General features: G+C 40.3%; 1 protein-coding gene across 2 annotated transcripts; it reads right to left on the bottom strand.

Annotated features, from left to right (window-relative positions):
* Nucleotides 1-332: 332 nt before the first annotated feature.
* LOC122035354 (G-type lectin S-receptor-like serine/threonine-protein kinase At4g27290) lies at nt 333-4,049 on the bottom strand. Of its 2 annotated transcripts, none has more exons than XM_042594758.1 (10): nt 3,787-4,049; nt 2,468-3,640; nt 2,274-2,384; nt 2,113-2,193; nt 1,908-2,018; nt 1,708-1,826; nt 1,412-1,622; nt 1,065-1,305; nt 847-997; nt 333-761 (listed from the first exon to the last, which is right to left on the bottom strand). In XM_042594758.1, the coding sequence occupies exons 1-10, from the start codon at nt 3,860-3,862 to the stop codon at nt 486-488; spliced, it is 2,550 nt and encodes an 849-aa protein (XP_042450692.1). In that variant the 5' UTR covers nt 3,863-4,049; the 3' UTR covers nt 333-485. The 2 variants fall into 2 exon arrangements, with proteins under 2 accessions (XP_042450692.1, XP_042450693.1); XM_042594759.1 differs by having other exon boundaries at nt 1,412-1,616.
* Nucleotides 4,050-12,128: the final 8,079 nt, after the last annotated feature.

Here is a 12,128-nt window from a genome sequence, read left to right as displayed (position 1 = left end):
CATTTCTTAAGATCATCGGACACTGACTTAAATGTCGGAGGGTCAATGCCAGGAATCGCTTCCCAATCTAGTACTGATGTTTTTATCTTACAGAGCTACGTGGAATCTTTATCGTGTCAACTACACAATCACATCTTCAGTCTGCCATCTTCGTGGATTTTGAACAAGATCAAGGTCTAAGGTTTGATTGAGTACACAAATTATGATAAAGTGCGATCAAGTTTTTTGTCACAATGAGTTTTTGAAAATTCTTTAAACAATATAAAAGTTCCAGTAATATTTATCGAATACGTTGTCAAGAACCATTCAAACAATATAATTACATTTCATGCTAATAATTCAACTCTGATTTACTGTAAGATGGACAACAAACATACAGAATATAAATTCTAACATATCATGTTCAGATAATTATAAACATCTTCCAACTAATGATGTCTAAATAATTAACTATTTTAAATGCGATTACTAGGTCATAACACATTTCATCGACCTGTCAATGTGCTACTCATTTCTTTAGTTGCTAAGCCACTTTCACAGGCGATTGATTTTATTAATGGCTGCTTAAGCGGAATAAGAAGTTGGTCCTCACTAGCCAACATCATTACAACTTCAGTCATTGCGGGCCTGTCTTCGCTATTTTCTTGCACACACAAAAGAGCCATCCGGATGCAACGTAGGATTTCAATGATAGGATACGAGCAATCTAGTGCATCATCAAGAAGCTCAAGGGATCTACCTTCCTTCCATAGTGTATATGCCTTTGACATAGGAATCAAACATTTAGACTAATGAACATTGCTTAATCTAAGGAAAAAAAAAATTATGTTTTGAAGTTATGCTTACCTGTACTAAAAGGTTTGAGCTCATATCTGTTTGATTGAACACCATGTTCCTCTTGCCACTCAAGATTTCTAATACTAAGACACCAAAGCTGAATACGTCTGATTTAAATGAAAAAAGTCCATGTGCTAAGTACTCCGGCGCCATATATCCACTGTGTTTATGAACTTGAAAATTAGTGATTCTTGTTAGATTATGACATGAATAAATTGTAGACTTACAATGTTCCAACTGGTCTTGTGGTTGCATTCATAGGAGCTCCATCACCTTCGAATATTCTTGCAGTACCAAAATCAGAAATCTTTGGAGTCATATCTTTGTCTAGGAGAATATTGCTCGGCTTGAGATCTCTATGAATGATTCTTAAGATAGAGTCTTGGTGTAGGTATAAAAGTCCCCGGGCAATGCCATTTATAATCTCAAGCCGCATTTGCCAACTTAGCAATGCGCCTTTAGTTTTATCTGCATATGCAAGTGTTTGAATAATTTGCTATATGATCAGAATAATAAATTCCTAGCAATTATGAAGCCAACAAAATTAACTGATGTTGTTGGATTATAAACTCACCATAAATGAAACTATCTAAGCTCTTATTCTCCATGTATTCTAAGATGATAAGTCTCTCATCTCCTTGAATGCAGGAGCCGAGGACACGAAGAAGATTTCTGTGTTGTAACTTGGCTATAAGCGAGAGCTCATTCTGGAACTCACTTGGGCCCTGCAAAGAATGCCTGGATAATTTCTTCACGGCAATCTTTTGTCCATCTTGCAACTGACCCTGACAAAACATATTGCGCAGGTAGAGAATCTGTACTAATTAGGAAGCTAAATATCACTTGTGAAGCGAACAAATATGTACGTACCATGTAAACCACACCAAATCCTCCTTCACCAAGTTTGTTGTCGATAGAGAAATCATTTGTTGCAGCCTTTATCGTAGACAGATCATAGGAAGGCAGTGCCCCCAAGATGTCCAGCCGACCTGGCACAAACCAGAACGTACCAATAACTTAAAGAAATTTGTTCACAATCTCAGAATTGAGCAATGAGAAGATCAACAGACCTGCTCCTTCATTGCATGGACCATAAGTCTCAGAGTCGATCGACTTCGACCTCGACCTCGACCTCGAATCTGACGCATCAAAAGCCATTGGCGAGAGGCTACGACAGTCGCCTGTTAGAAGAAGACCAAGATGCCCTTATTTTTTCTCTAGAAAAGAAAAATATTATTCCAAGTACGTAGAACGAGTGGTGCCAAAAGTCATTACGCTTTCCCCCCTTGGACGGGCACATCAGCAAGCTGGTATCGTCCTTGACGGAGGAGGATTCTGGACCAGTCTCACTGCAGTCTGAACACCATCAAAACTCCTAATCAAGAACATTACGTTTTCACTGAAATCTAATCTCTTAAAATTTCAAGTCTCAGCACCTTGTTTCCCTGCTCTGTTTCCCCACCAAAAGAACACAATACAGAGTAGCAGAGATGCCAGGAACACAGGAACGGCTATCTTCCAAACAAACTGACTGCGCATCGAAGACCCTATAGAAATAGTTTATTCTTGATTAATTACAATATTAGAAATCTAATCCATTCATAGATTTAAGGAATAATTAATCACCAACCTGCAAGGCGGATATATAAATCATCCCCTCCTTCGGTAAAATTCCTGAGATCCACTAAATCGCCTTCCCAAGTCACGCACCCGTTTTCCCCGACCATTGCGTACGCCACGCAGGAGCAGTCGTTGGTGCACACGTCGTTGCACGCACCCAGGCTCATCTGGCCTCGTATCGTGGCGTTCTCTGTGTCGGGCAGCTTCGCGTTGGCTACCTTCAGGATTCTGTTCGACGCGCAACTCAACGGCTTCTTCCTGTTGCATCCGAGGCTTCCGTTCTTCGGCGCGAAGCCTTCCAAGCAATCGCAAGCGAAGGAGATGTAATCCCAGTTGCAGATGCTGTTGCGCCCGCAGCGCGCGTACACGTCGCAGTCATCCACGGGCACGTTCCAGGCGGGCGACCACCCGCCTCTCGTCCAGCTCCACCGCTCGTATTTGCCGGAGGCGTTGATCACTGCCCGAGTCAGCACCGACGACCCGAACTTGTATTGAGTCGAATAGTACACCATAGAACTGTTGGACACGAAATTGAACTCTAATTGGCTCGAAATGTCTTTGTTCTTCATCCTTGGGTTGCCGCTGAATGACCCCTTATCGTTCCACGGACCCGTTCGGTAGATTTTAGAGGAGCCATTCCAGAGGAAGATCTCTGGAACTCCTCGAGTCTCCATCTTGAAGGCGTAGTTGCCCGGAGAGGGGTTGGTGACGCTCTTCCACGACACGAGCTGCCACGAGGTGTTGTTTCGGTAGTCAACTCCGAGCCTCATGCCGGGTAGGAAAGTGTCGCTTGGATGGTCGAAGCTCTGCCACAGAGTCTTCTTCGAGCCACCGTCGCCGGCAACGGTCAGGACGAGATTGCCTGAGTCCAAAAGCTGCACTTGTGCTGAATTTTGAGCTGTGGATGTCCCGGTCGACCATGAAACATCAGTTCCGTTGTCGAAAAGGATTAGATTGCCATCGGAGGTGAAGTTGAGTGTCGCGGTGGAGGTGTTGACGGACTGGTTCCTATTGGCAATCCATACTATTGTGCGTTCCGTGATAGAGGAATTGTTGTACCATATCGCTATGTATCCCTGTACCGAGCCACTGATGGGAGTGAAGAAGCCGAGTTGGAATATACCTCCGGAAGAAGTCAAGCTCTGATCATTTCTGAGCGAGCTATTTGGAGTCAAGGAATCGCCTGCACAAAAGTCTCAGAGATTATCATCTGAATAACGATTAAGAATTTGTAAGCCTGAAAATAATTGGAGAATCAAAACCCCCATTAAAAGAATTTTTGCAGTATTAAAATTGATTAAGTATCAGAAAAAAAAAAATGATACATACTTGTCTGACAATGAACAATGGATATGGCTGCTAGTATGTTTAGGAACTGGAAAAGAAAGCGCTGCATCCTGGCCATGGAAATCTCATAAAGTTCATAGCCTTCTTCGTGTTCCTACACTTTTACTTGTTGCTAAATCGGTTCACAAATCTTTGCTAACGCTGTGCTACTGCAACCCTCATCTTCTTATCACTTCCATAGAAGGAAGAAGCTATCATTAATTGGATGCAGATTGTTTGAACTACTCAGCAAACAAGAAAGAGAAATGTGAACAAAGGCAGTCCGCATTTTATTCAGTGATGAAGGGGCATATAGCATTATTGATACGGTGCATGATGATGGAGTTTGATAAAGACGGAGTAGTCAGAAGTCAAGGGGACGTGGCAGTCTGAAGTTAATGGGACGTGGCAGTCAGAAGTTAAGGAGACGAGGCAGTCAACAGGTCGGGAACGATGCCAACAACCTGATCCCGACCGAGTTCCTACAGGGCGAGATACCAAGCCTAAAACACCTGGGTAGACAGTTGGATGACACCTGACCATGATGTAACGGGTTAGGCCCGCATGGCCTGGCGATACGTAAACCCGATGCTCCCAATAAACTAAAGTTCTCGGCCAGCCCACTCCTGGCCAACGTCGAGACGATCTCTCGACAGCCTCGGCATCACAAAGTCTAGATCAGGGGTTATACCTGACTAGTCATCCCGAGTTGTCCTACTTCTTCCGGGTCGGGACGAAGAGCATGTTAGAGTGTATACTAAAAGTCTAGCTTTTGTAAACATTTATTTGTTGAAATAAAAGAATCACATTGGTCAATATCTGCATTTATTTATTAAATGTAATTGTTCAATTAATTTATATAGTAGACAACATGGAGTGTGGTGTCACACTCAGAAGATCATGTTGTCAGTTCTCTATAAATTATAAACAGTTGCTCGAAACTAAGATGGAAAGGAACAAACCATCAGAATAGTCGTAGTGTAATTAAGTATTAGTTTATCTTGACTAATAAATTACAATGATATACTTTAAGTGTATTGAGTAGGATCATTTAGGTAAGTTCTTTTTGTACTGACTTAGTAAAAGAACTAAACCTTAGTTATTATGGAAGTGTGTGCTCTTAATCCTAATATAATAACAAGCACATATATTTAATATTTATTTCTTTGATTTATCAAAGGGTTAGGTTTAGCTCGATAAATCAATATGCCCGATAAGTTGGGAAATGATATTACCTATATTGTGTGTTGTTGATTATAGAAGGAATCTGTGTCCTAGTTATCTAGGTTGAGAATGTCCCCAAGAGGAGCTCATATGGATTGTCATGTTAAACCCTGCAAGTGGACCTAGTCCGACATGACAATAAAGTTGAGTGGTACTACTCTTGGAGCTAGATATTAATTAAGTGAGTTGTCAGCAACTTACTTAATTAGTGGACATTCGTAATCTTAAACACAGGGAGACTAACACACTCATGATAAGAAGGAGCCCATAATGTAATTTGGGATTGGTGCGGTAGTGCGATAATAACTCTCTAGTGGAATGAGTTATTATCGATGAACTTGAGTTTGGTGTTCGGGGCGAGCACGAGATACTCAAGCTCATCGGAAGGTCAAAACCAATTTCTCCTCTAGGTCCCTGTCGTAGCTCATTATAGCCTCAAGTCCATCCAAATGTAAGGCTCTTCTTGGTGTCCAAGAAGGGGGTCGGACCATTGCTTGGTGACCAAGCAATGGCCGGCCACATCCTCTTATAGGGGCCGGCCCTATTGCTTGGTGACCAAGCTTGTAGGGGTCGGCCAAGATTAAGTCAAATAGGAGGGGTGTTTTGAATTTTTAAAATATTCTCTTTGTAGAAAACTATAAGTTTTAAAAGAGAGATTTTAATTTTTAAAACTTTCCTTATTTGAATTAGGCCACATGTTTTAATAGAGAGTTTTAAAAGTTTTAAAACTTTCCTTTTTTAGCCATCCTCATGGTTTAAGAAAAAAGGGAGATAAGTTTTAAAATTTAAATTTTCTATCATCATGTTAAAAAAGAAAATTTTATAAGAGAGTTTTTAAATTTAAAACATGGTTTTAATTTTTAGAAATTTTCCTTTTTTAATTCCTACTTTAGGAAAGAGAGCTTGTTAAATTTTATAAGAGTTTTTTCTCTTGTAAAATTTTATAAAATAAATTATTATTCCTTTACTAAATATGGTGGCCGGCCACCTTGCTTGGTGCCCAAGCAAGGGGCCGACCAAACTTAATCCTAAACCATATAGGATTGATCACAACCATTGATTGGTGATTGATTCAATCAAAAGGAAAGAAAAGGAAAAATAAAAAGGGAAAAGGAAAAACTCTTGGATGATTTTTTTTTTTGTAAAAGGTTTTTCCTTATTTGCCTTGGACAAGTAATATAAAAGAAGGGGTGAGGGGGCTTCATGAGATACAACTCTTATTCTCTTGCTTGGAGACCTCTTGGTGGTCGGCCCTCTCCCTTCTCCCTTTCCCTTTGCTCTCTTCTCCTTGGTGGTGGTGGTGGCCGAATTCTTGAGGAAGAGGAAGGACTCTTTTGGGTGGTGTTCATCTTGGAGGATCGTCGCCCACACGACGTCCAAGGCGAGGTGAGGAATACGGCAGAAGATCTCGAGGTCATTAACTTACAAAGAGAAGATATAACTAGTAGTTTTCTTCCGCATCATACTAGTTATTTTCTTTGTAAGAATTCTAAATACAAGAGGCAATTAGATCTAGTTTATCGAATTTATTTTTCGAGTTTGTGTTTTCTTCTTTTTCGAATTTGTGATTCGATTGTTCTTTTTGGTTAACCTAGAGTTATTTAAGGAAATAAATATTAGTTTTCCTTAAAAGGCTTTGCCTAGGCGGTGGTGGCTGCTCCCATATCCAAGAAGGTCATGTGCCTCGCCATGCAGTCCTAGAAGCCAATTTTGGAAATTAATATTTATGGAACTAATAACTTAGGTAGATTTGAATCAATAGTGTTAAGTTCCTCATGCGATTCAAATCTAAACCATTAAGAACAGATAAATTAAATTTGGAATAAATGATGTTAAGTTCCGTTTACGATTCCTAATTTAACTTCTAAAGAACACAATAGGTTATTTAAGGAAAGGTTCGACACTTGTACAAAATTTTTTGTACAGTGGAATCGGTACGTTTTCCTAGGATTAACCAACAGAGCGCTACAGGATAACAAGATCAGAGAATCGTAACCGCTTGTCAGAGAATAACTGCTAAGTGTCAGGGAATATTCCAATGATCTGCAGTCACCTACGAGTGGAACCTTCCTTCAAGCTACAGAAGGATGTCACGTATCTTCCACCACCCGATAAGGCCTGACACCCGACATTCTCTGATATCAGTCAGGCTCCAGAAGATACGTGCTGTCATATAAAAAGGGAGGTCCTCTCCCTCACGCAGGTACGCTTTATCGTACATTCGCACTTATCTTCTACTTTCTTTCCACTTCGTACACTATTTTTATGGAGAAAAAGTACCTGACTTGAGCCCCGGAGGACATGCTCCGGGAATTTTTTTTCCTTAGTTTTTGGCCTCTAATATCAGTAGGCTCGTCTGAAGTGTGTGCATAGCTCGGGTATTGTCATCGCCTGCCTCATCGCCCGTCAGTACCATGCAAGAGCCCCTTTTACGAAAGAAGATACGAGAAAGGTATTTCAGTCGTCCCTCTATCAACACTCGTACCAACTCATCCAATCTCCATCTGATTTAGATTCCGAATGAGATCAAGCATGTTATACATTACCTTGATTAGCTTCCTTAAGATACTGGCGGTCTGGTTAGTAGAGAACTAAAAAAGTTAGGTCAAGTGAATTAGGCATGAAAAGAGGGGGGAAAATGGGACGGAGAGAAAACTGTAAGATGTGGTATTTGTCAGCAATGGTGGACGACCACAGAAAAGTCTTATTTAGGAAAAAATAATAATAAATTCAACTTGTCCCGGGTGACTAGTGCGACCCGTCCTAAAGAATTTTTTCATTGGTTAACAAATAAATTAGAAAATGCTCACAATAGATGATCCAGAAGTTCAGTACACTTAAGTTACACGTATCATTTGAAGAAATTTTTTTTATAAATTCATCATAACTGGGATTGAACCGTAGATATCTAGGTGATAACTTGGATGCTCTGTGACTACACCATAGTGCAGGTGCATGATTAATCAAGCTAAGTAACATTATGTCTGGTGTAACCGGTTCAATTCTGCCCAACGTCGAAGCATGTCGTGGCATTAGTTAGGAATCAAATCATTGATGGTGGGGCGGTAAATTAATCAAATATTTATGAACAAATTTGATTTTGGATTTAGAGAGTTTATTTATAATATAAAATTAATTAAATGAATAATTTTAAATAGTTCTGGAAATTAAATAAATAAATCTAAACACATGTATTACATTTGTTAACGTTGATAATAAGAATTATAAATTATTTGGGAGCAATATTTATAAATTCACGAATAATATTTATAAAATTATATTAATTAATAAATTTTTTATAAATAATTAAAGAGGCTTTTCAAATGAACAAATAAATTATATTATTAAATTTAACAACTAATCAAATAAATTTAAAATTATAAAATTTTTAAATACTCCACTAAAGTTAAATTGAGAATTTAATAATACCTAAATAAATTAAATTCAAATCAAGCTAGAGACTAAGCTCAAGCTAAATTAAGTTAAATTCGAACAACTATTTTAATAACTTAATTCGTTTTAATTTAGCTTGGCTTGACTTTTTTATTTAATCAAATAAATTTACATACTCTAAAATTGGACTTGTGGTGATCAATATTACTAAGTTTACTTGGATTAATTCGATCTGTTTGTACAGACAATATCCTCACCTCTCACATTTGAATAATGAAGTCCACACTTAGACCATCCCAATATGAAAGGCAGGGACATTACCTATACGATAGGGTGAAACTTTCCATCTATTGAGGAAATTATTGCCAGTCCATTTCAATAATTGTGACTGGAAAACGAAGGGACCGTGGCTCTTAGTTAGTCATGGGACAGAGAAAAGTCCAACTGCATTCGATACTGATGCCCGGTTTTTGCCAAGGATTTAAAAGATGCACACACATTTCATCGATCTGGGAAATTGTGAGATTCATTTCCTTTGATTGTGGGTTCCTAAGTGGAGTAAGAAGTTTATCATCTCTAGCCAACATCATCACCACCTCTACCAGTGGCCTATGTTCAGTATGTTCTTATACGGACAAAAGACTCATCTCTACTTCACTACATCGTCCACAATCTCCAACATCTTCCTTCCATTGCCAATACGCCTACAATTGGTCTAATTTTGGATTAGGAGCAAGAATGTGCTCGATTATGATGCCACGTAAAGCTTCAACATAGAGAATCCAACTTCATTCTAACCCATGCCGGAATCAAGCATATGGCACAAGGATTACACAGCAGTATTACAAGGAGCACCTTTTGAAAGTTTGTATTACCAATTTCAAATGACCAAACTTCAATCGAAAGATGGCTTCAGCTTCTACAAAATAGGATATAAAAAATTAGATGGGCAAGCACACAATTTTTTGCTAACAAGCATATTGCAACAGAAGAATCATTGCTACAAATCATTAACCCTGATACAGTATTGTGATAACAATCAAATACACTACAACTGAAATCATTCTGTAATCTATGAAAAACTAAGAAAAAAATAATGGTTATTTTTTTGAGAAGTGTGTGTAAAACAGAGATGCCAGTGGAAGAAATATGAACAATACATGCTATAGTTCGACATCCAGATCAGCGTGCATTTGGAGGTTTCTAAGGTAAAGGAATAAAAGACAAGTACCGATTGGCATTTGGTATTATTTTGCATGAATCTATTGATAATTTACGGGCAACCTATAAACTATTGGTAAAGGTTTGTTCTTATTGGAAGGAAAAATACGGGCAACCTATAAACTATTGGTATCCAAAATAATTTTAATGTAATCAAATAAGTTAAGTTAGGTCATCTTGTGTTTAACCCTGTGTCTAAGTGTGCAGGAACTTAGGAGCACAGAAAGTCGAGCAAAAGACGCAGTTAGCGAGAAGGATGACACAGGAGAGAGCTGACGGGCTCGGTGCATCTAAGGGACGAGATGCTGCGGAAGAGTACACCGGCGAACGATAAGGGAGCATGTGGTGTTTCAAAGGGGCAAGAAGCCAGAGCGGAAGATTGTTCGAAGAGCAAAAGGCGCAGTTGTCCGAGGGACGAAAAACTGTGGAAGAGTGCGCTGACAGCCGAGAAGGAAGCAAGCAGCGATTCCGAGGGGCGAAAAACCAGAGCGGAACGAGAATGTCAGAAGTTGGGTTCGAGTGAGGCCTATTCCGGATGGCCGAAATAACCCAAGCGAGTGGAGTCGGAGTGGAAGACCCAGACCGATGCGAGCGGAACCGGAGCAGGAGACCGAGACCAAAAATTAGCAAAAGCTGATTTTTGACCCCGGGGCGCTAGGACCAAACCAGGGCGCCCGGACCTGGTCGGGGTGCTCGGACCAGTCCCGGGCGCCCAGAACCCAATTCTTAACCAATTTGACGTAGCGTTTGAACGTTGAGTCAGGGATAAAGTTTTATCCCATTCCAGGCACCTAGAACCCTTCCAGGCGGCCCGAGCAGGGCTATATAAGTAGCCCTGCTCCCAGAAACTAACAAGAACAAGAATTACAAAGTAACTATACTTGTGCTTGAGTTTGTCTAAGTTTAGCTTTCTGATTCTGTGTGTTCATTACTGTAAGAGACGTCTCCGCCCAGAGGAAATTTTTAGTGCACTTTTTCATCTGCCTTGGATTAACAACCTTCCCGATTGTAACCAAGTAAATCTGTTGAGCCTTGTCTTTTTAGTTTATTATTATTTCTATGTTTATGCAAGTGTTTTAATTAAGTTATAAGTTCGAGAAAGGTCTTTTTGTTTTGTCTTTGTGCAGGGGCTATTCACCCCTCTCTTGCTGACCTCCAAGGGTCTTAACAAGTGGTATCAGAACCAGGACGCTTCAGGAGGATTAATCGTCGATCGAAGCAAAGACGATGGCCGGAGCTAGCATCTACCCACCAGTATTCGAGAGGGAGTTTGTTTTTTAGAGACGTCGAATGGAGGTTTATTTTAAAATTGATTTAAATATTTGTCTAACAATTAAGTATGGTTTTGATATGCCCAAAAGTAAAAAGGAGAAGAACTTAAGGAGCATCAATGGACTGAGGAACAACGTAATGATTTTATGGCAAATGGTAAAGCTGAGTCCCGCCTTCTGAGCGTTCTACCTGCCTCGGACCTTGATAGAGTTGGAAAATACAAGAGTGTAAAAGAACTTTGGGAAAAGTTCTTAAAGCTCTATGAAGAACCAAAAGTAGTCAAATCCAACTTCTCGATAAACTCCGAGTCGTCTTCAGAAGCAGAAAATGAGGAAATTGCCGAAACTGCTCTCATAGCCGAGTACCTACCTGAAGATAAAGAAAGTTCTTCAGAAATGAGCATTGAATGAAGGGGGAGCAACATCGGAGAAAAACATCTCTAAGGGGGAGCATCAGAAGTCGACAAGGTAAGTCAGGTACGGTCTCTACTGTTGGTGCAATATCCCTCAGGTAAAGGTTAACCTGGTTGACCAAGCTTGAGTCTTGGTTTGGGTTTCAATGTTTGACAATACAAGACTTCGATGATATGGACAAGTGCAGGTGCAGTTGTTCATTTGGGGAGATTGTTTGGTGCAATTCCCCTCTGATCAGGGTCTGATCAGGTTGGTTGAACACGAGTCAAGTAGGTCAAGGTTGACCAGATACTTGACTGGCAAGTCCTAACTGGGATGTTAGGCAGAAGGAAAATCCTGGTGAGTGAAGCCAGGTGAAAGACCTAGTGAGTGAAGCTAGGCAGAAGAAAATCCTGGTGAGTGAAGCCAGGTGAAAGACCTAGTGAGTGAAGCTAGGCAGAAGAAAATCCTGGTGAGTGAAGCCAGGTGAAAGACCTAGTGAGTGAAGCTAGGCAGAAGGAAAATCCTGGTGAGTGAAGGTAGATGAAAGTCCTGGTGAGTGAAGCCAGGCAGAAGAAAATCTTGGTGAGTGAAGCCAGGTGAAAATCCTAGTGAGTGAAGCTAGGTGAAAGTCCTGGTGAGTGAAGCTAGGCAGAAGAAAGTCCTGGTGAGTGAAGCCAGGCAGAAGAAAATCCTGGTGAGTGAAGCCAGGTGAAAATCCTAGTGAGTGAAGCTAGGTGAAAGTCCTGGTGAGTGAAGCCAGGCAGAAGAAAGACCTAGTGAGTGAAGCCAGACAGAAGAGAAGTCCTGGTAAGTGAAGCCAGGTGAAAATCCTAGTGAGTG

This window comes from Zingiber officinale, chromosome 11B (genome assembly GCF_018446385.1).
Source record: "Zingiber officinale cultivar Zhangliang chromosome 11B, Zo_v1.1, whole genome shotgun sequence".
Classification (NCBI taxonomy): Eukaryota; Viridiplantae; Streptophyta; class Magnoliopsida; order Zingiberales; family Zingiberaceae; genus Zingiber; species Zingiber officinale.
This window is presented reverse-complemented; position numbering and strand designations above follow the sequence as displayed.